The 22,832-nt window shown below is 42.2% G+C and overlaps 1 protein-coding gene across 1 annotated transcript in view; it reads left to right on the plus strand.

The window, feature by feature from the left end:
• Positions 1 to 22,604, plus strand: part of FSTL1 (follistatin like 1) — a 63,272-nt gene extending 40,668 nt beyond the window's left edge. The window contains exons 7-11 of the mRNA XM_060763395.2: positions 2,599 to 2,717; positions 5,197 to 5,309; positions 5,715 to 5,825; positions 18,418 to 18,515; positions 20,925 to 22,604. Coding sequence (XP_060619378.2) covers positions 2,599 to 2,717; positions 5,197 to 5,309; positions 5,715 to 5,825; positions 18,418 to 18,515; positions 20,925 to 20,969 — 486 coding nt within the window. The 3' untranslated portion in view covers positions 20,970 to 22,604. The remainder of the gene's footprint in view (positions 1 to 2,598; positions 2,718 to 5,196; positions 5,310 to 5,714; positions 5,826 to 18,417; positions 18,516 to 20,924) is intronic.
• The last annotated feature ends 228 nt before the right edge of the window (positions 22,605 to 22,832 follow it).

Consider the following 22,832-nt stretch of genomic DNA (forward strand, 5'->3'; position numbering starts at 1 on the left):
ACACGTGACGGTTGGTTATTGCACAGAAAACGTTTACCTTCGGCGAATCCCTTACATGTTCCAATACGGCATGAGGATTTTCAGATCCCCAAAAGCGGAGATTATGCCTATTGACCTTCCCGCACAGGTGAAACGTTGCCTCGTCACTGAAGACCAGTCTGTTGGCAAAGCCTTCCTCCTCTAGTCTTCGCTGTATTGATTCGCAAAAATCGTGTCATTTTGAATAGTCACCTTTTTTCAAAGCCTGCACCATTTGCAATTTATATGGCTTGAACTGCAAACGTTTGCGTAACACGCGCCACACAGTTTTTTGCGGAACGTTCAATTCCATGGAAACACGATTTGTCGACTTCTGGGGACTTCGTTGAAAGGATGCACGAATGGATTCCACTGTGTCTTCGGAGACACGCGGTCGTCCTGTGGTTTTACCCTTGCATAAGCAGCCCGTCTCCTCAAATTGCTTTACCCACCTCGCAATGGAATGTCGATGAGGTGGTTCCTTGCCATACTTGGCTCGAAATTCTCGCTGGACCGTAATTACTGACATTGTTTTAGCAAATGTCATCACACAAAACGCCTTCTCTTTGCCTGATTCCGCCATTTTGAAAACAGCGACTCCTAGCGACGCCTAGCGGCATTAACGTACATGTGTGTTGCTCAAAAAAAACTTTGATAGTTTATCTGTCGCTACGTAGCTGTGGTTTGGTTACAGTAAACATACATTCGGGTACAATTAATTTTCTTATTGGCCTATTCATTTTGACTAACCCTGTATGATAGAGAAGGAGGAAAGGGGGATTACAAAGTATGAAGTTAAGAAAATAGAGAGGTGCTGAATGTCAGGTGCAGTACAATCCCTCATGCCATTCTTAAGAAAACAAGGAAAAAATAGAATTTAATTTCTATGAAGGTAATATTCAGAAAGCCTGTTCAGGAAAGAGTTGAAGACACTGTGAGGTCTCTTCTACTTACTTACTTACGTACTTACTTACTTACTTACTTAGGCGATCCCTCGTAGTCCGAGGATATGGTCCTCCAAGGTCGGTATTCTGTCGGTGGGTCCGTAAGTGACTGTGGAGACCAATTCATGACCTGCATCTTCCCCCGCAGTGAGGGCATTGGTTTCCAGGTGGAAGGCGGTGCCGGTTGGGGTTGGCTTGACGCACCTCCCTCTTGGCACATTTCTCTCTTTCGCCCTCCATTCGTGCCTCTTCAAATTCTGCAGCACTGCTGGTCACAGCTGACCTCCAGCTGGAGCGCTCAAGGGCCACAGCTTCCCAGTTCTCAGTGTCTATGCCGGAGTTTTTAAGGTCGGCTTTGAGCCCATCTTTAAATCTCTTTTCCTGCCCACCAACATTCTGTTTTCCGTTCTTGAGTTCGGAGTAGAGCAACTGCTTTGGGAGACGGTGGTCAGGCATCCGGACAATGTGGCCATTCCAGCGGAGTTGATGGCGGAGCACCATCGCTTCAGTGCTGGTGGTCTTTGCTTCTTCCAGCATGCTGACAGTCTTCTACACTGCCATATAATCTAGATTATCAAAGCAGATAATCCACATTATCTGCTTTGAACTGTATTATATGACTACACTGCCATATAATCTAGTTCAAAGCAGATCATCTGGATTTTATAGAGCTGTGTAGAAGGGGCCTGAGGCAAGCAAAGCTGGATCTACACTGCTCTATATCCCAGGATCTGATCCCAGATTATCCACTTTGAACTGCTTCCGGAGATAAACAGATAATCTGAGATCAGATCCTGGGATATAGAGCAGTGTAGATCCGGTCTAGGATGGTTCATAATAACTTCACAAAACAAGTAGTGGAGATGTGAAAGGAAAATAGCAAATAGGTTGCAAGGAAACAGGGTTTACTTAAACTAGAAGATGGTAGACTATCCAATTTTCTTCTCTTGAGAGGTTAATTAGTTTTCTGGATAAAGGAGATTAAGTCGGTGGGCCAAATCAGTTTTATGTTTTAGTAAATCATGTACCCAAATATTTTTAAAAAACAACTGTACACTTGATTTACTTCTGATACGATAAATAAACACGTGCCCCAATAACATTTATTCCTTCCTCTTGAAATAGTGGACATGAAAACTTCTTTTACAAATAGAAATGTAAAAAGTTTGGCTTATTCTGAAAAAGGCAAGAATAATAATTGAAATTAGACCTTTAGACATATTTCTGAAAACTTTACATTTTATGGACTCATGCTAGCATGTAGATTTGGGTGGTTTTAGTTGGAGGAAGAGCCCCCGATGGCGCAGTAGGTTAAACCCCTGTGCCAGCAGGACTGAAGATCTACAGGTCGCAGGTTCGAATCCGAGGAGAGGCGGATGAGTTCCCTCTATCAGCTCCAGCTCCTCATGTGGGGACATGAGAGAAGCCTCCCACAAGGATGATAAAAAACATCAAATCATCCAGGCGTCCCCTGGGCAACATCCTTGTAGACGGCCAATTCTCTCACACCAGAAGTGACTTGCAGTTTCTCAAGTCGCTCCTGACACAACAACAACAACAAAAAAAAAGTTGGAAGGAAAAAATCTATATTCTGAGATGTGCTGCTTTTTTAAATCTTTCTTTGTGTTTCTTACAGAATTTTGATGATGGAGATTCTCGGCTGGACTCCAGTGAGTTCCTCAAGTTTGTGGAACAAAATGAGACAGCTGTTAATATCACGACCTATGTGGATCAAGAGACAAACAAGCTTCTCAGGTAGACTATGAGTGAAAAATCAATGAGGTTCAAATGACAAATGGTGCTTAATTATATGGTTTTGGAGAAGTAAGTGGTTGACTGGCTGAAGAAGGAACTATTGCATCTCTTCCCTTCCTCCCATTTGCCTTCTGCCCCACACTTCCCTAAATAATTGGGAAAGTGCTGTGTGAAATTGTGATAGTTTACATTCTGCTGCACAGATGGCAAACAGCAATGTAGACCTTAGAAAGGGAAATGTGAGCATGCTGCCACATTTCACAAGCTCTAAAGGTGCTTTGCCCCTTAAATGCTGTAAATTTCAGGGGATGGTTAAAAAAACGGAGCTCAGCATGTATGTAGATAAATGTGTTGTTATAATCATAGGTCACAACACAATAGATCAAAGTGTAATATGTAAAACACATAATCACTTGTAGTTTGATCTTCAGCTGGTGGCTTACATGATGAGGAAATGCATCTATCAGCTTTCTGTGTAAGGAAACCTGAGAAGTAATGAGAGTAATATGTCAGCATAAATATTTTATTAACTGTTTTAACTGTTTAAATATTAAATTAATGCTATTTTAAATTGAGCTAGCATTTTAAATGGCTTTCCCTACAATCTAGTAACAATAACAATAATAATAATAATAATAATAATAATAATAATAATAATAATAATAATCTATATAAATAAAAATGTAATGTTCGTTTGTGGGATTAACAGAACTCAAAAACCACTGGGGGATTTGTCACCAAATTTGGACACAAGACACCTAACAACCCAATGTATGTCCTTCACTAAAAAAAAAATGATTTTGTCATTTGGGAGTTGTAGTTGCTGGGATTTATAGTTCACCTACAATCAAAGAACATTCTGAACCCCACCAATGATGGAATTGAACCAAACTTGGCACACAGTTCTCCCATGACCAACAGAAAATTCTGGAAGGGTTTGGTGGGCAGTGTCCTTTGGTTTTGGAGTTGTAGTTCACCTACATCCAGAGATCTCTGTGCACTCAAACAATGATGGATCTGGACCAAATTTGACACGAATACTCAATATGCCCAAATGTGAATACTGGTGGAGTTTCGGGAAAATAGAATCTTGACATTTGGGAGTTGTAGTTACTGGGATTTATAGTTCATCTGCAATCACAGAGCATTCTGAATCCCACCAACGATAGAATTGGGCCAAACCTCCCACACATAACCCCCGTGTGGGCCACTGCAACGCGTGGCAGGGGCGGCTAGTAACAACAATATTAATTGTATTTCTCACAGATTACAACATAGCTAAAACACATACATCATCATAAACATTATATAAAATATACATATTAAAATGTATTTCTATAAATATATATATTAAAATATAGTGAACACAAGACACGAGCTTACAATTTATGAATAAACTTGACTGGTTAAGCTTGCCGGAAGAGATAGATCTTCAGATGTGTTTTAAAATCTGACACCTCATTTATCAGTTGGAGCTTTTCTGGCCGGTTGTTCCACATGCTGCACACTAATTTGTCTCGATTTATCACTGAGCTTTGTTGTTGTTGTTCATTCGTTCAGTCATTTCCGACTCTTCGTGATCTCATGGACCGGCCCACGCCAGAGCTCCCTGTTGGTCGTCAACACCCCCAGCTCCTTCAAGGTCAATCCAGTCTCTTCAAGGATGCAATCCATCCTTCTTGCCCTTTGGTCAGCCCCTCTTCCTTTTCCCTTCCATTTTCCCCACCATAATTGTCTTCTCTAAGCTTTTCTTCTCATGATGTGGCCAAAGTACTTCATCTTTGCCTCTAATATCCTTCCCTCCAATGAGCAGTCGGGCTTTGTTTCTTGGTTGGATCTTCTCGCAGTCCAAGGCACTCTCAGAACTTTCCTCCAGCATCACAGTTCAAAAGCATCTATCTCCCTTCGCTCAGCCTTCCCTATGGTCCAGCTCTCACATCCGTAGGTGACTATGGGGAATACCATTGCTTTAACTATGCGGATCTTTGTTGCCAGTGTGATTTCTCAAATTCTTCTTTGGTGATTTCTCCCTTTTCCACTTCTTGTGCATGTCTCTTTTGTGTTTTAGCACAGTTAGAAGTTCTTTGCACATCCATTCTGGCTTCTTTGCACTTGTCCTATTTTTTCTCTTTGTTGACACAGTTTGCAATTGCGCCTCGAGTATTTCACTCTTGAGAAATTCCCATCCAATCATAACTCCCTTGTCTTTTAGTATCGGTGTCACTCATAACAACACTGAAAAACACTGCAAAAGAAATGTAAAAAACCCAAAAATAAAAAATACATTTCAATGCATCTGCAAACACACATATATACACATATACGCATATATATACACACACAAAGCACATATACACAGACTGGGCCATAGCAACGCATGGCAGGGGATGGCTAGTTTGCTTATAAAAATGCCAACTGTTCCTACTTTACTTTTGAACATTGGCCTGGGCCTGTGGTTATACCTTTCTGTTTTCCCCAGGGGACTCTGTGTGGATGCACTCATTGAACTCTCAGACGAAAATGCTGACTGGAAGCTTAGCTTCAATGAATTTTTGAAGTGCCTCAATCCAACCTTCAACCCGCCGGAAAAAAGTAGGAGTATTTTGTGTGTGTGTGTGTGTGGGGGGGGGGGGGTATCCAAAAAGAGTGTATTGAGCACATTGATCTCAGGCTAGAAGTAAATAGAAACTTGCATGCCTATTTTCACCATCCTGTCTTTCACAATACTGTAATTAGTCTTTAGCCTGCTCGAGATATAAGTCATTTGAGTTGCATGAAGCCTTAAATTCACCTGCTTCTGTGTATCATCACAAACAAGGTCATTTTCTGATCTTCGCTGCTATCATGGTAGAAATTGACCGTACTAACAGGATGGGGTGAAAAAAGGCAGTTGCAGGTCAAGCATAAAATTAAACTGGAATGAGCCTAGGTGTCATTCCAAATCTATGTATATCCATATCCATTTCATTCATATTCCTTTCTTGGTTTTGTTTCCAGAATGTGCCTTGGAAGATGAAACATATGAGGATGGAGCAGAGACCCAAGTGGAGTGCAATCGATGTGTTTGTGCTTGTGGGAACTGGGTGTGCACTGCCATGACCTGTGAAGGTATGCACAATAGTGTGTCTTTTTGTTATTTGGATCACAGGTATTTGTTCTAAGCACTTATATCTATATATATAAATCTGTTAGGTTGGTTCAACCGGACAGCAAAACTCCACAACCCCCCAACGAAACTGTACCAAAATTGCCATGCCCATAACACAACCCACAAGGTACAAACATATCTACTCAAAATGAAAAACAACACAACAACACACTCACAAAACGGCAAAACAACAAAACTCAAAAAACCCCAACGAAACTTAACCAAAATTGCCATGCCCATAACACAACCCACAAGGTACAAACATATGTACTCAAAATGGAAAAAAACACAACAACACACTCACAAAACGGCAAAACAACAAAACTCAAAAAAACCCAACGAAACTTAACCAAAATTCCCATGCCCATAACACAACCCACAAGGTACAAACATATCTACTCAAAATGAAAAACAACACAACAACACACTCACAAAACGACAAAACAACTGAGCATGCACATTGGCGCCCAGCCGCAAGTTCCCTGGCGCGCGCACACAGTCTTCCAGCCAACGTTCCCTCTGCGGAAGCCATGCCCACTCCAAGCCCCGCCGCGCCGCTTCCCGCACACACACCCCCCTGCCACATGCACACACACAACCCCACGCTCCATCACTCCCCCCACCGCCACACACACACGCGCAACCCCACTCCCCCCCGCTGCCGCGTTCCCTCTGCGGAAGCCATGCCCACTCCAAGCCCCGCCGCACCGCTTCCCGCACACACACCCCCCTGCCACATGCACACACGCAACCCCACGCTCCATCACTCCCCTGCCCCAATCTTACCTCCTTTTACTTCACGCCACCTCCAAACCCCACCCCGCCCCTTCCCGCCCTGTCAAAATCCAGGAAAGACAGGAAGGAAGGAAAGAAGGAAGAAAGAGAAAGGGAGATAAAGAAAAGGGGGAAGGAAGGAAAGTTAGAGAAAGAAGGAAGAAAAAAAGGAAAGAAAAGGAAAGATGGAAGGAAAGAAAAGAGAGACAGCAGAAGAGAAAGAAAAAGGGGGAAGGAAGGAAAGAGGTAGAGAAGGAAGAAATGAGAGACAGAGGGAGGGAAAGAAAAAGGGGGAAGGAAGGAAGGAAGGAGAGAAGGAAAGGAAAAAGGGAATAAAGGAAGGAAAGAGGGAGTGAAAGAAGGGCGAAGATGTAGAGAAAGAAGGAGGGAAGGAAAGAAGGAAAGAGAGAAGGAAGAAAAGAGACCAGAAGAGAAAGAAAAAGGGGGAAGGAAAGATGGAGAGAAGGAAAGAAAAAAGGGAATGAAAGAAGGAAAGGGAGTGAAGGAAGGGGGAAGATGTAGAGAAAGAGGGAGGGTAAGGAAAGAAGGAAGGAGAGAAGGAAGAAAAGAGACCAGAAGAGAAAGAAAAAGGGGGAAGGAAAGAAGGAGAGAAGGAAAGAAAAAAGGGAATGAAGGAAGGAAAGAGGGAGTGAAGGAAGGAAGGGGGAAGATGTAAAGAAAGAGGGAGGGAAGGAAAGAAGGAAAGAGAGAAGGAAGAAAAGAGACCAGAAGAGAAAGAAAAAGGGGGAAGGAAAGGAGAGAAGGAAAGAAAAAAGGGAATGAAAGAAGGAAAGAGGGAGTGAAGGAAGGAGAGAAAGAGGGAAGGTTGGCCATAGCAACGCGTGGCGGGTAAAGGTTGTTATTTCTATTATTGTGATGATGCTATTATTCTTCCTCTGAGACCCTTTTAGGGGGAATGGGAGAGGTGTCAGGTCCCGGAGGCAATGCATTGCATTACTGTTATTGTTATGATGGTGGTGAAATAAAAGGAAATAAAAAGTGAAAGAAGGAAGCAAACAGGGAGGGAAGAAAGGCAAAGGAAGAAAGGGGAAGGGAATGAAGGAAAGAGAAGGATGAAACCAAGTAGTGAAAGAAGGAAAGAAACAAAGAGGGAGAGAAGGAAGAAAGGAGAGAAAGGGGGAGGAAAAGGGGGAAGGAATAGGTAGGGACCTCTCTTTCATAATAGTCCAGATATCTACCTCAACTTTGATAAGTTTTACTATAGGCCACAGCAACGCGTGGCAGGGCACAGCTAGTAAGCATATAAGAGAGAAGGGCATAAAGCAGTATGTTTCCTCTAAAAGTGGGTTCTGGCAGACAGAATTGTGTTTCTATAAAGAAGATAACTGGGTTTTTTTGCAAGTTCGGTAGTTCTCCTTACTACAGTGTTCAATAAAATAGTGCATTATTTTGTATTACACTTTAAAGTACTGTTATCTTCTCTGGGAAGAACTATATTGATGGTTCCTGATGGTTCAGTGGTCAAAAATGGCCCACCAGGAGTCATCCAAAGTAAAAGTCAAATAGGTGAACAACCTGTCATTTTGACATTTGTCCAGACAAACATAGTTGTGAAGGAGTGAGCGTGAAACACTGCTTTACAAGAACGTCAGACAAACCCTTTTCTAGGTTCTTGTAGGTTTTTTCGGGCTATAGGGCCATGTTCTAGAGGCATTTCTCCTGACGTTTCGCCTGCATCTATGGCAAGCATCCTCAGAGGTAGTGAGGTGTGTTGGAAATAGGAAAATGGGTTTATATATCTGTGGAATGACTGGGGTGGGGCAAAGACTAACAAAATGAAGTTCAACAGTGACAAATGCAAGATACTCCACTTTGGCAGAAAAAATGAAATGCAAAGATACAGAATGGGGGACAATGCCTGGCTCGAGAGCAGTACGTGTGAAAAAGATCTTGGAGTCCTCATGGACAACAAGATAACATGAGCCAACAATGTGATGTGGCGACAAAAAAAGCCAATGGGATTTTGGCTTGCATCAATAGGAGCATAGTGTCTAGATCTAAGGAAGTAATGCTACCCCTCTATTCTGCTTTGGTTAGACCACATCTGGAATATTGTGTCCAATTCTGGGCACCACAATTCAAGAGAGATATTGACAAGCTGGAATGTGTCCAGAGGAGGGCGACTAAAATGATCAAGGGTCTGGAGAACAAGCCCTATGAGGAGCGGCTTAGGGAACTGGGCATGTTTAGCCTGAAGAAGAGAAGGCTGAGAGGAGATATGATAGCCATGTATAAATATGTGAGAGGAAGCCCAGGGAGGAGGGAGCAAGCTTGTTTTCTGCTTCCTTGGAGACTAGGACGCGGAACAATGGCTTCAAACTACAAGAGAGGAGATTCCATCTGAACATTAGGAAGAACTTCCTGACTGTGAGAGCCGTTCAGCAGTGGAACTCTCTGCCCCGGAGTGTGGTGGAGGCTCCTTCTTTGGAAGCTTTTAAGCAGAGGCTGGATGGCCATTTGTCAGGGGTGATTTGAATGCAATATTCCTGCTTCTTGGCAAGGGGTTGGACTGGATGGCCCATGAGGTCTCTTCCAACTCTTTGATTCTATGATTCTATGAAAGAGCTCTCTGCTGAAGCTAGGTGTGAATGTTTCAGCTGACCACCTTCATTAGCATTTGAAGGCCTGGCTGAGCCTGGGAAAATGTTCTGTTGAGAGGTGTTAAGATGTGCCTGGTTGTTTCTTCTCTGCTGTTTTGCTGTTGCAAAACACCTCTGAGGATGCTTGCCATAGATGCAGGCGAAACGTCAGGAGAAATGCCTCTGGAACATGGCCCTATAGCCCGAAAAAACCTACAAGAACCTAGTGATTCCAGCCATGAAAGCCTTCGACAATACATTAAACCCTTTTCTTCTCTGCTGTGTCTCCTTTTGCAAAATGGCCACACTTTTATGATAGGAAGGCAAAAGAAAATGCAGTACCAAAACTACAGGTGAACAAAGAAAGGGAGGAGGGGAGGGGAGGGCCCATCTTTTCTCCATCATGACAACCATAGAAGCCTCTAACTAATATGAAATATTTTTGATACCAGAAACCTATCCTTTCAGTTTGTTAAATTCTTGGTCATCGGATGTGTCCAGAGCCATGCCTCTGTTGCCCAACTCTCTGCCCCAGAGAGTGGTGGAGGCTCCTTCTATGGATGCTTTTAAATAGAGGCTGGATGACCATCTGTGGGGGGCTCTTTGAATGCGATTTTCCTGCTTCTTGGCAGGGGGTTAGACTGGATGGCCCACGAGGTCTCTTCCAACTTTATGATTCTATGGCAGGGGTCCTCAAACTTTTTAAACAGAGGGCCAGGTCACAATTCCTCAAACTGCTGGAGGGCTGGAATATAATTTGAAAAAAACATGAATGAATTCCTATGCACACTGCACATATCTTATTTGTAGTGCAAAAGACACTTAAAAACAATATAATAATTAAAATTTTGGCTGATGAAATAGGATTGTTTTTGTTGTTGTGTGCTTTCAAGTCATTTCAGACTTAGGTTGACCCTGAGCGAGGGCCGGATGAATTTATTTATTTATTTATTTAGAACTTTTATATACAGGTCTTCTCACCTACGACGAGGAACTCAGGCCGGTTCACAACAGAGGATTCATACACAATAGTTTAAAACAGGGGTCCCCAAACTACGGCCCGCGGGCCGTATGCGGCCCGCGAAGGGCCTTTATCCGGCCCGCGCGGCCTGTCCTGGCCTGTCCAAAGCCCCTCGCCGCGCGGCCCGTCCAAAGCCCCTCGCCGCCGCCGCCGCCGCCAATGGCGTCCGCTCTGCTGCGCTTCTCCCTCCACAGGCTTCTTCCACACGGGATGGAGAAGCCTGTGGAGGGAGAAGCGCTCTCTGCTCTCCCGCGGAGAACAGAGAGCGCAGCAGAGCGGGCGCCATTCCTCTGTAACAGAAAATCCCTGGTGGCGAGAATGGTGGAGGCGGCGTCGGGTGGGCGTGGCCAAGGAAGCCAGCATCGCTTGGCCACGCCCACCCGGCGCCGCCTCCACCATTCGCGCCACCAGGGATTTTCTGTTACAGAGGAACGGCAACCGCTCTGCTGCGCTTCTCCCTCCACAGGCTTCTCCATCCCGTGTGGAAGGAGAAGGCTGTGGAGGGAGAAGCGCAGCAGAGCGGACGCCATTCCTCTGTAACAGACGATCCCTGGTGGCAAGGAAGGCGTCCGCAAACGGTGGAGGCGGCGCCGGGTGGGCGTGGCCAAGCGATGCTGGCATCCCTCGCCTGGAAGTCTGGCCACGCCCACCCGGCGCCGCCTCCACCGTTTGCGGACGCCTTCCTTGCCACCAGGGATCGTCTGTTACAGAGGAATGAATGGCGTCCACTCTGCTGCGCTCTCTGTTCTCCGTGGGAGAGCAGAGAGCGCTTCTCCCTCCACAGGCTTCTCCATCCCGCGCTGCTCTGGAAAGGTTTGGCCCAATTCTATTTTTGATGAGGTTCAGAATGCTCTGTGATTGTAGGTGAACTACAAATCCCAGCAACTACAACTCGCAAATGTCAAGATTCTATTTCCCCCATATGCCACCAGTGTTCACATTTGGGCATATGGAATATTCGTGCCAAGTTTGGGCCAGATCTTTCATTGAATCCACAGTGATTTATGGAGGCAGGTGAACTACAACTCCAAAACCCAAGGTCCATGCCCACCAAACCCTTCCAGTATTTTCTGTTGTTCATGGGCGTTCTGTGTACCAAGACTGGTTCAATTCCATCATTGGTGGAGTTTAGAATGCTCTTTGATTGCAGGTGAACTATAAATCCCAGCAAATACAACCCCCAAATGCCACCAGTGTTCACATTTGGGCATATTGAGTATCAGTGCCAAGTTTGGTCCAGATCCATCCTTGTTTGAGTCCACAGTGATCTCTGGATGTAGGTGAACTACAACTCTAAAACCAAAGGACACTGCCCACCAAACCCTTCCAGTATTTTCTGTTGGTCATGGGAGAACTGTGTGCTAAGTTTGGTTCAATTCCATCGTTGATGGGGTTCAGAATGTTCTTTGATTATAGGTAAACTATAAATCCCAGCAACTACAACTCCCAAATGACAAAATCAATTTTTTTTGAGTGGAGGACATACATTGGGTTGTTAGGTATCCAGTGGTTTTTGAGTTCTGTTAATCCCACAAACGAACATTACATTTTTATTTATATAGATTTATTTCCTATATTTATACCCTGCCCTTCTCCCCCTGAAAGGGGACTCATGCTTCCATATTCCAAAAAACCACTTTCAAAAAGACAGAAAATAGAATGCTTTCCTCATTTTAATTGGAACTATTTTATCTCCAGAAATGCTAAAACCATGCTTTATGTTCAGATTGTAACAATAAAAATACATCATGCATATCAGATATTTACATTACAATTCCTAACAGTAGCAAAATAGGACATATGGAGTGTGCATAGGAATTTGGTCATCATTTTTTTTTAAAAAAACTATAGTCCGGCCCTCCAACGGTCTGGGGGACAGTAATCCGGCCCCCCGTTTAAAAAGTTTGAGGACCCCTGGTTTAAAACATCACATCCCATAATACATTAATATAAAAACACATTAAAATACAATCATATAATTACATAAGGCCAAGTCGTCAGAATGAAATCACAATTCATCACCATCCGTCAGTGTGGTCAAGAGTTATTGATTCACTCATCAAATGCCAAATTCCAGAGCCAAGTTTTCACCAGCTTTCTAAAGGTCAAGAGAGAAGGGGCAGTTCTAATCTCCAATGGGAGAGAGATCCAGAGCCAAGGGGCCACCACCGAGAAGGCCCTGACCCTCGTCCCCACCAGGCGCGATTGCGAGGGTGGTGGGACCGAGAGCAGGGCCCCTCCAGAAGATCTTAGCAACCTTGATGGTTCATAGGGGAGAATCCGTTTGGACAGGTAAACTGGGCCGGAGTCGTTTAGGGATTTATAGGTCAACACCAGCACTTTGAATTGTGCTCGGAAGCTAATTGGCAGCCAGTGGAGCTGGCGCAACAGAGGAGTAGTATGCTCCCTGTACCCCGCTCCTGTTAGTAATCTGGCTGCTGCTCGTTGGACTAATTGCAGCTTCCGGGCAGTCTTCAGAGGCAACCCCACATAGAGAGCATTGCAGTAGTCTATACAGGATGTAACCAGAGCGTGGACCACCGTGGCCAAGTCAGACTTCCCAAGGTACGGGCGCAGCTGGCGCACAAGTTTTAATTGTGCAAAAGCTCTCCTGGGGTTCCAGGCTCAGCAATGAGTCCAGGATCATTCCCAAGCTGCGAACCTGCGCCTTCAGGGGGAGTGTAACCCCGTCGAGCACAGGCTGTAACCCTATGCCCTGTTCGGCCTTTCGACTGACCAGGAGTACCTCTGTCTTGTCTGGATTTAGTTTCAATCTGTTGGCCCTCATCCAGTCTGTTACAGCGGCCAAGCACCGGATCAGGACTTGAACAGCCTCCTTAGTAGCAGGTGGAAAGGACCTTGGAGGGCCGCATCCGGCCCCGGGGACTTAGTTTGAGGATCCCTATTCTATGATATCACAGTCTGCCCGCAGAGGGGCAACACCAGCCCTATAATAAGCTAACAAGAAAGGTAATGAACCATATTTTTGTTGGCGAGTTGACCTATTGATTAGGTTGCTAGACCAGAAGAGAAAAAGCCTGAAGACACTCAGTTTTCTGCAGCAGTTTATTTTTTTTTAAAAAAAATATTTTTTATTATTTTTTCATACTTATTACATTTGTTATACATTTGTTTTACAGCAGTTACATATTATTCAATACGCCTAACATACTTTGACATCTAGTATTCTTATTCTGCTTAAACATATTCTCTATTTCTCACCACTGTGCTCCCCTCCCCCATCTCAAGCCACAACTTTTACATGTCATCTGTCCAAAATCTCAATTCTTCTTGTGGCGGTAACTTTCCTTCTTTATTTTTGAATCCTTTTACAATAAATTTTCTCCATACATCATCAAAATCACTTTGTTTCCATATACCTCTTTTAACTTTTAATATACATGTCAGCTTATCATTTATTGCCAGTTTCCATACTTCCTTATACCACTCCTCTCTATTTGTATATTTATTTCTTCTTTCCAATTCCTTGCTATAAACAGTCTTGCTATTGTTAATAAATTTGTTATTGCTTCTTCATCCTCTTTTTTCAATTGATTATTGTTATATATTGATAATAAAGCTATACTAGGACTATTATTTATTATTTTATTTACGGCGCTTATATGCCGCCCTTCTCACCCCGAAGGGGACTCAGAGCGGCTTACAATATATATTTTCATACAATATATTATATTATTAGCAAAGTACAATATCAGTATATATTACTATATTGCACTATACCATTATATTGTAATATTATTAGTAATATTACATGTAATTAAATATATATTTATAATTATAATATTGAATTATTATTACTAGTATTATATTGTATTACATTATAATTTTATAAATATTATACGTATATACAATATACTATATTATATTATTAGTAAAGACAAGATGGCAGTGTCTTCTGCTCCCCTCTAGACTACTCTCTATTTTAGTATTCATTATATCTTCTATTTCTCTAAATACTTTCCCCCAAAAATTATTTACATATTTACATTGCCACCACATATGTATATATGTTCCTGGTTCCTGACACCCTCTCCAACAATTTTTTGAATAATTTTTATTTATGTGTGCTAATCTTACTGGTGTTAGATACCATTTCCATATTAACTTATAATAATTTTCTTTAACCCGTATTGATAAGTTTTTTAGATGTCTTTGTCTCCATAATTGTTGCCATTCTATTTCATTTATTTTTATCCCTAAGTCTTCTGCCCAGACCTCCTTGAGGTCTGTTGTTTTTTGTGTTTATAATGTGAGATGAAGGAGGGAAGCGGTTCCTGTGTTTGTTTGGGCCCATGCTGGGCAAGGAAGGGAGAAAACATGGGTTTATATGAAGCATCTGAACCAGAGAGAACAGAAGCCCCGCTCTGATGTCCAGGAGGGAGTTCCGCATTGAGAGCAGTGGAGTCTATCCTTTGCAAATCTGCAGGGGGTGGTTTCCTTGGTGCAGCATAGAGTCTGCCACTATTCAGTACTACTTGGATGCTCTGCTCCAGTGCTGTGGCACTGCCAGAACCCAAGCTCCTTTTTGATAATAGCATCTATTCTTGTGCAAGTTAGGCTTCTTTCCCTCTTACCGATCCTTTTCTGAGAAAAAATAATCCCAGCCTTTGTCTCTTTTAGAGTGATTTTTAAAGTCTTCTAACCATTCCTGCGGCCTTTGGGTTTTACTAAAGATCTGGAATGCATAAACTGGTGATTTTCTTTTCATTTGTCAATGTTTTATAGCTGTGATAATACTTTTCCTCTTTTCCTTTGACTGACCACTCAGTTTTCTCACTAGCTGTTTCTGAAAGAGACTGGTTTAAGGATATGGCAGATTGCCATGGGTATTTTTTTCAGTCATCAGGGAGAATTTTAAGTGATTGAATGAATTGTGGGCAATTAACCATGAAGAGAAACAAGTTGCTATAGTTTGAGCTGAAACTGAAGGTTATGTGAATAGTTTCACAATGGGTTGAAAGGGGTTATTTGCAACATTAATGGAGCTATGTTGATTTTTTAAAAAGAGGGCTTCAGCCTGCTGAGTGTTTACTAGAGTTCTCACAATCCTGTACTTAAAAAAAAAACCTCAAATAATTCTGCAATCCTTGATGAAACGGCCTTCCTGAAATAAGTAGAAGCAACTGGGCTGAGCCAAAACTAACAAAATGAATTTCAACAAGGATAAATGTATGATACTACACTCTATATAAATAAAAATGTAATGTTCGTTTGTGGGATTAACAGAACTCAAAAACCTCTGGACGAATTGACACCAAATTTGGACACAATTCACCTATCAGGCCAAGGAGTGAACATCGCCCCAAAAAAGTTGATTTTGTCATTTGGGAGTTGTAGTTGCTGGGATTCAAGGATTTGTGTTCATAGATGATACATAGTTAAGCAGAGCTAAAGACAGCAGATGTCTATCAACTTAGATAAATATTAAAGTCGAAAAAGGTTATTTTAAAGCATATAAAGGCCCATAAATTAAAAACACACAGAGAGAAATAGAAAGAAAAAATAGGATCAACGGAATAGGGTCAACGGAAGCAAAACCTTTTTGTTTTTTTTCTTATACTTACGTAACACTTGTGACACCTTAAAGGCCCTAATCTATATAAATAAAAATGTAATGTTCGTTTTGGGATTAACAGAACTCAAAAACAACTGTATGTATTGACACACAAGACACCTAACAACCCAATGTATGTCCTTCACTCAAAAAAATTAATTATGTCAGTAGTTGTAGTTGGTGAGATTTATAGTTCACCTACAATCAAAGAGCATTCTGAACTCCACCAACAATGGAATTGAACCAAACTTGGCACACAGGACTTCCATGACCAACAGAAAACAGTAAAAGGGTTTGGTGGGCATTGACCTTGAGTTTTGGAGTTATAGTTGATACCTATACCCAGAGAGCACTGTGGACTCAAACAATGATGGATCTGGACCAAACTTGCCACGGATACTCCATATGCCCAAATACGAACACAGATGGAGTTTGGGGGGAATAGACCTTGACATTTGGAAGTTGTAGTTACTGGGGTTTATAATTCATCTACAATCAAAGAGCATTCTAAACCCCACCAACGCTCGAATTGGGCCAAACTTTTCACACAGAAGCCCCATGACCAACAAAAAATACTGTGTTTTCTGATGGTCTTTGACAACCCCTCTAATACCCCTTTATGACCTCCGCAGGGGTCCCGACGCCCAAGTTGAGAAATGGTGCCTTAAGGCCATCCAGTCAAACTCCCTTCACCAGGGCAAGAAAACATAACCAAAGCCTTCCTGACAAAGAACCATCCAGCCATAGGTATAGATAGATAGACAGATATGATTCACACACATACATATATATACGACAGATGTAGTATCATAGATTTGAAAGGGACCCCTAAAGAAGGACAATTATATGTTGCATGTTCCAGAGTAGGCGAACCAAACAGTCTCTACATCACCACTGACAAAGAAACAAGAAAAAATACTGTTGACCCACAAGCATCAAGAAATTACATATAAGATAAACCAACAATTTCTCGTTACTTTATTTTCCAGATCACCAAACTGGGCCACAGCAACGCGTGGCAGAGGACAGCTAGTAGGCAATAAAAATGTAATGCATGTATATAGGCTGAGTGACACCTGGCTTGAAAACACTATATTTGAAAGGAATAATAATAATAATAATAGTAATAACACTTTATTTGTTCCCCACTACCATCTCCCCAAGGGACTCGGTGCGGCTTATATGAGGCCGAGCCCAAACATAACAATACAAGCAATAACAACACAGTACAAGCAATTAAAAACACATAGACAATAAGATACACAACATTATCAATAAAACAGCACATAATTAAAAACAGTGGGAAGGCCAAATGTAGAGATAAAATTGGAAACAATGCTGGGACATGAACAGAAGGTGATACTGGTGTTTGTGGAAGGGCATACGAGCAGACCTAAAGAAATGTAAAGTGCTTTGGAGGACAAAGTGCTATGGGTCACAGGGAAGGCACACTGGAACACCCACGTCTTCAAGTTCCTCCTGAAGACTGCCAAAGTTGGAGCCTGTCTGATGTCTTTAGGGAGTTCCAGAGTCGAGGGGCCACCACCGAAAAGGCCCTCTCTCTCGTCCTCACCAATTGCGCCTGCGATGCTGGTGGGATCGAGAGCAGGGCCTCTCCGGATGATCGAAGGGATCGCGTGGCTTCGTAAATAGAGATGCGGTCACGCAGGTAGGCAGGTCCCAAACTGTTCAGGGCTTTGTAGGTAAGAACCTGCATCTTGAATTGGGTCCGGTAGATGAATGGCAGCCAGTGGAGCTCCTTAAACAGGAGGGATGACCTCTCTCTGTAAGGAGCCCCAGGAATCTAGGAGTCTACATGGATGACAAGCTGAACATGAGTTAACAGTGTGATGTGACAGCTAAAAAACCCAATCTGATTCTAGGTTGCATCAATATGATCAAAGTATCAGAATCGCTGGAAGACCCAGTCCCGCTCTCTTCTGCTTTAGCCAGACCTCATCTGGGGGACTGTGTCCAGTTCTGGGCAGCACAATTCAAAGATATTGACAAGCTAGAAGGTATCCAGAGAAGGGTTACCAAAATGGCAAGAAGCATCTTAGGATGCTTGGTATAGTTAACTTGGAGAAAAGAAGGTTAAGAGGTGAACTAATAGCCATGCTTGAATATTTTAAAATATGACACATTGAGGAAAAGACAAGGTTGTTTTCTGCTGCTCCAAAGAGATTGAAACGACAAGAAAAGAGTTTCTACCTAAACATTAGGAAGACCTTCCTGATGGTTAGAGCTATTCAGCTGTGGAATATGTTACCTCCAAGTGAAGTAAAGTCTTCTTTTCTGGAAATTTTTAGGCAGAAGCTGGATGACCATCTGTCGTGGGTACTTTAACTGTGTGTTCCTGCTTGGCAAAATGGGTCGGACTGGATGGCTCTTGTGGTTTTCCACCTTCTATGACTTACAGACTATCTCATTTGTCTTTCTTGGCATTCAGCCTCTGTAGTTTCAACTTTTTTTCCTACACTTGAAGTGCTATAATACAATGCTTTGACATTTATCTGACCCCTTTGCTTCAACCCTATTAATAAAAAATTTATTATTATTCTAAACTCTCCTTATCTTCATAGGTAAGAATGAGAAGGTGTCTTCTCAAGGGCAGCATCATGAAGATACATTGACTGAAGAAGAGCTGGCCAGATACGTTCAGGAACTGCAAAAGCACCAGGTTGGATGGGGCTATGGAGATTCTTTACTTCGTATACCATGCTTACCTTTATTTATTTATTTATTTATTTATTTATTTATTTGCAGTATTTATATTCTGCCCTTCTCACCCCGCAGGGGACTCAGGACAAATTACAATACACATATACATGTCAAACATTCAATGCAATTTAGACATACAACATATATAGACAGACATAGAGGCAATCTGACATTCCAGCATTTCCAGCTTCATGAGGATATGCTTGGTTCCAGCCACAGGGGGAGCTGCCGCTTCACCGTCCACTTGTGACACCAGGTCCTTTGATGGAGTACTTCCTCATTCTTTTGCATACTTCTGGAAGGTTTTATGGCATCATAAATTAGTTAAATTAGCCTCCCCGCATAAAGCGGTACCTAAACTTCCTACTTGACAGATGCAACTGTCTTTCGGGCTGCATAGGTCAACAGCAAGCTAGACTATTAATGTCGGAGCCTACTCCGACCCAGGCTGGCTTCGAATTCATGATCTCTTTGTCAGTAGTGATTTAATGCAGCTGGCTACCAACTAGCTGCGTCAGAGCTACCATTATTTCTGTCATTTTTTTAGCTGCTATGAGATTATTTGAATCTGTACCTTATTGGCTCCTATGAGTATACCGTGCCGATGTCATTGTGTTTAAGAACTTGCCTTATTACATCACAGAAGTACAAAGCAGAAGATTGCAAGAAATGCACCTGAGCTGTCAAGCAAGATGGCAGGAGAGTGGCAGGTCCTTTCCAAGCTTGATTGATAGAGAGCACAAGGGACAATAGCCTACCTTTGCTTGTTGGTCACAAAGAACAAAACTTACCCTTTGTGTATAAAATCATTTTTTTAAAAAGCTGAGATAACACTCAGTCTCGGTGTTTGATCATTCCACATCTTAGCCATGATGAGATCAGTGAAATTATTTTGTGGGCCCTACACCTGCTTTAATTCCAGGAAGTGCTCTTGAATATTACTGTTGGATAGAAGGATGACAATATTCTTTTCATAATATATAGCTCAAGGATTTGTGTTCATAGATGATAAGCAGAGCTAAAGACAGCAGATATCTATTGCTATAGGTTTTTTTGGGCTATATGGCCATGTTTTAGAGGCATTCTCTCCTGCAAGAGTCTACCATATACTATGCAGCTGTGGACAAGTCTACATAGGGACCATGAAACGCAGCATTGCCTGAACACGAATCAAGGAACATGAAAGGCACTGCAGACTACTTCAACCAGAGAAGTCAGCCATGGCAGAGCACCTGATGAACCAACCTGGACACAGCATATTATTTGAGAACATAGAAATGCTGGACCACTCTCACAACCACCATGTCAGACTACACAGAGAAGCCATTGAAATCCACAAGCATGTGGACAATTTCAACAGAAAGGAGGAAACCATGAAAATGAACAAAATCTGGCTACCAGTATTAAAAAAAATTCTTTAAAAATTAATACAATTTTTAATACAATCTGGGACATCTAATCACCTCTCAACAAAAGATTGCTCCAGTCACTGCCAGGCCATCAAATGCTAATCAAGGTGGTCAGTTGAAACATTCACACCTAGCTCCAGCAGACAAGAGTTCTTTGTCCCACCCTGGTCATTCCATAGATATATAAACCCATTTTCCTAGTTCCAACAGACCTCACTACCTCTGAGGATGCTTGCCATAGATGCAGGCGAAACGTCAGGAGAGAATGCCTCTAGAACATGGCCATATAGCCCGAAAAAAAACTACTACAACCCAGTGATTCCGGCCATGAAAGCCTTCGACAATGTCCATCAACTTAGATAAATATTAAAGTTAAAAGTTAGTTTAAAGCATATAAACACTCATAAATTAAAAACACCCAGAGAGAAATAGAAAGAAAAAATAGGATCATCAAGGGGTCAACAGAAGCAAAACCTTTTTGTTTTTTGGTTATACTTACGTAACACTTGTGACCCCTTAGAGGCCCTAATAAAACATATTGCCCTTTTCTCATGTGTGTTTTGCTAGGAATATAACCTTCACATACTTTTTATTTTATTTATTTATTTATTTATTTAGTACACTTGTATACCGCTAATATCTCAGCCTGTGCGGCGACTCTGTCTTTTCAGACAAAAAATGCCTTTAAGCAAAAAAAACAACCAGGTGTTTTTTTATGATTAAAAAAAACATATAAAAGGGATTAACCAGGTGTGGAGATTTTCCATATGTAGTCACGCTTTCAGGGCACCAAAATGTGAAGCCACAATGCAACAGTGTAACAATATATTTTCTTTCTTCCTTCCCTCCCTCCCTCCTTTCTTCCCTTCCCCTTCCCCTCCTTTCTTTCTTTCTTTCTTTCTTTCTTTCTTTCTTTCTTTCTTTCTTTCTTTCTTTCTTTCTTTCTTCCATCATTCTAGGAGACATCTGAGAAGCTCAAGAAAACGGCCACCAAAGAGATGTAAGAGGAATACCAATGAAACTGTCCCAAAGGCCGGGTGTGTTACCTGACTCACCTACCCGTGTTCCTTCAGTGCCGATTTGAATATGCAAATGTGTTTAGGACTTATTGCTCAGTCACAGATATTTACATTCTATAGCATTGAGAGGGGGGCAAAGAAACGATGGGATGGATTCTTTTTGAATTTAAAAGAAACCCTCCTGTATTATGGTTTCTATAGTGAGAATGAGGAGTTGCACTAATGGGGATTAGGGAAGGCAGCAAACGGTTCCAAATTTTGATCATTGGAATTCGGAGGAAGCATCACTGTTACTATCTGTAATCACAGCTTCTGTGAGACTTTGTGGTGATGTCTTGCCCAACAAATTTCCTTGATAGTCTACCATTGATTTTGCACAACAGTGGCCATAAGTATAGGCCTGTGGGAGGCAAAGACCTGTGACTGAGCATTTCTTGCCATATTGTTATGTCTCACAACGCCCTATGATGACACCTGGTTTTTCTCTTTTTACACACAAGACACCCGTCATACCATCCTCCCTTCTCTCTTCGTATTTTGTCTCCACAAGTACAGAAACTGTACTCCTTTTTCTTGTGGTTGTGGATGAGGTTTCCTAGCGCATGCAGATCAAGCCTCCCCTCCTTGCCAAAAGCCAAATCACCCCAGTGCATTGCGAGTCCAAAGTGACCTCATTTTCTTTCCTCCTCTCTTTGCAAAGGTGCTACAATATATTTTCTTATCACACTCTTACACTGAGTCTTTGTAATTAATGACTTTTAACTGAGCTTTTTGTATCTTTGATTTATAGATATTGTTTATAGTTACTGCAAAATGCTGTACTTTCTGGGTTTGTGCTTTGTATTATAGCTGCATATATCAAAGAAACAGAATCAATGCAGCCTCAAGGGCACCCAGAACATTTGGGACTATTCTGGATTTAATTTTTCAGTGTCCCTTATGCTAAAAAAAATCATTGTATGTGCATGAATGGAGCAAAAGAGAGCTCACGGGATACTGCCTGTTGCCTTTCTGCACAGATTATTCTTTCAAGGATATGAAAGATTTCTGTGACTTTGCTTCAGTAGGAGTTGAGATCCAGTCCTGTTAACTGAAATGAAGGAAGCAGAAGTATTTATCCGATGCATATTTTGCTGCTCCCTGTGCTTTAGAGTAGTGTTGCTCAAACTGTGCTCCTCCAAGTGACTTCGGCTCCCAGAAATCCCAGCCAGTTTACCAGCTGTTAGGAATTGTGGGAGCTGAAGTCCACAACATCTGGAAGAGCACAGTTTGAGAACCACTGCTCTAGAGAGGTAAGGTTGAGTTGTCTTTCCTCTTAATTCTGCAAACAATGTTGGATACTGCCGCCACTATGTTGAGTAAATTCCCGGTGCTTCCATTTATGGCACTGCTACTGTAATTTCCAAAATGGATTAGCAACAGCTGGGATTTGCAAGATAACCCAAAACATTTGACAGAGCTTATTCCATACAGGGAGAAGATAAAACTAGTTACCAAGGAAGGCCAGGGGAATGCTGAAGCCTGTTGTTATTCCTTGGTGTAAGATCCATGCTGTTTAAGAATTTTGGCAATAAAAGCAGGAGACTCCATCTCCTCTCATTGATATGATAAACATCAAAACATTGTTGTTCTTTCAGTGCATGTATACTTGAATGGACTATTGGATTGTGAATATGAGAAATTGTTAAGTTGACTAAATACACTAACCCAATTCTCCCAAGAAATACCCACAGGACTCTTGATTCAAACATAACCTTTGTCAAGGGCTCCATCTCCACTGACCATTTAATGCAGTTTGAAGCCAGCTGAACAAAAGAAAGCCATTTACTACACATCAGTGCCCTTTAG

The sequence above is a fragment of the Anolis sagrei genome, chromosome 2 (genome assembly GCF_037176765.1).
Source record: "Anolis sagrei isolate rAnoSag1 chromosome 2, rAnoSag1.mat, whole genome shotgun sequence".
Classification (NCBI taxonomy): domain Eukaryota; kingdom Metazoa; phylum Chordata; class Lepidosauria; order Squamata; family Dactyloidae; genus Anolis; species Anolis sagrei.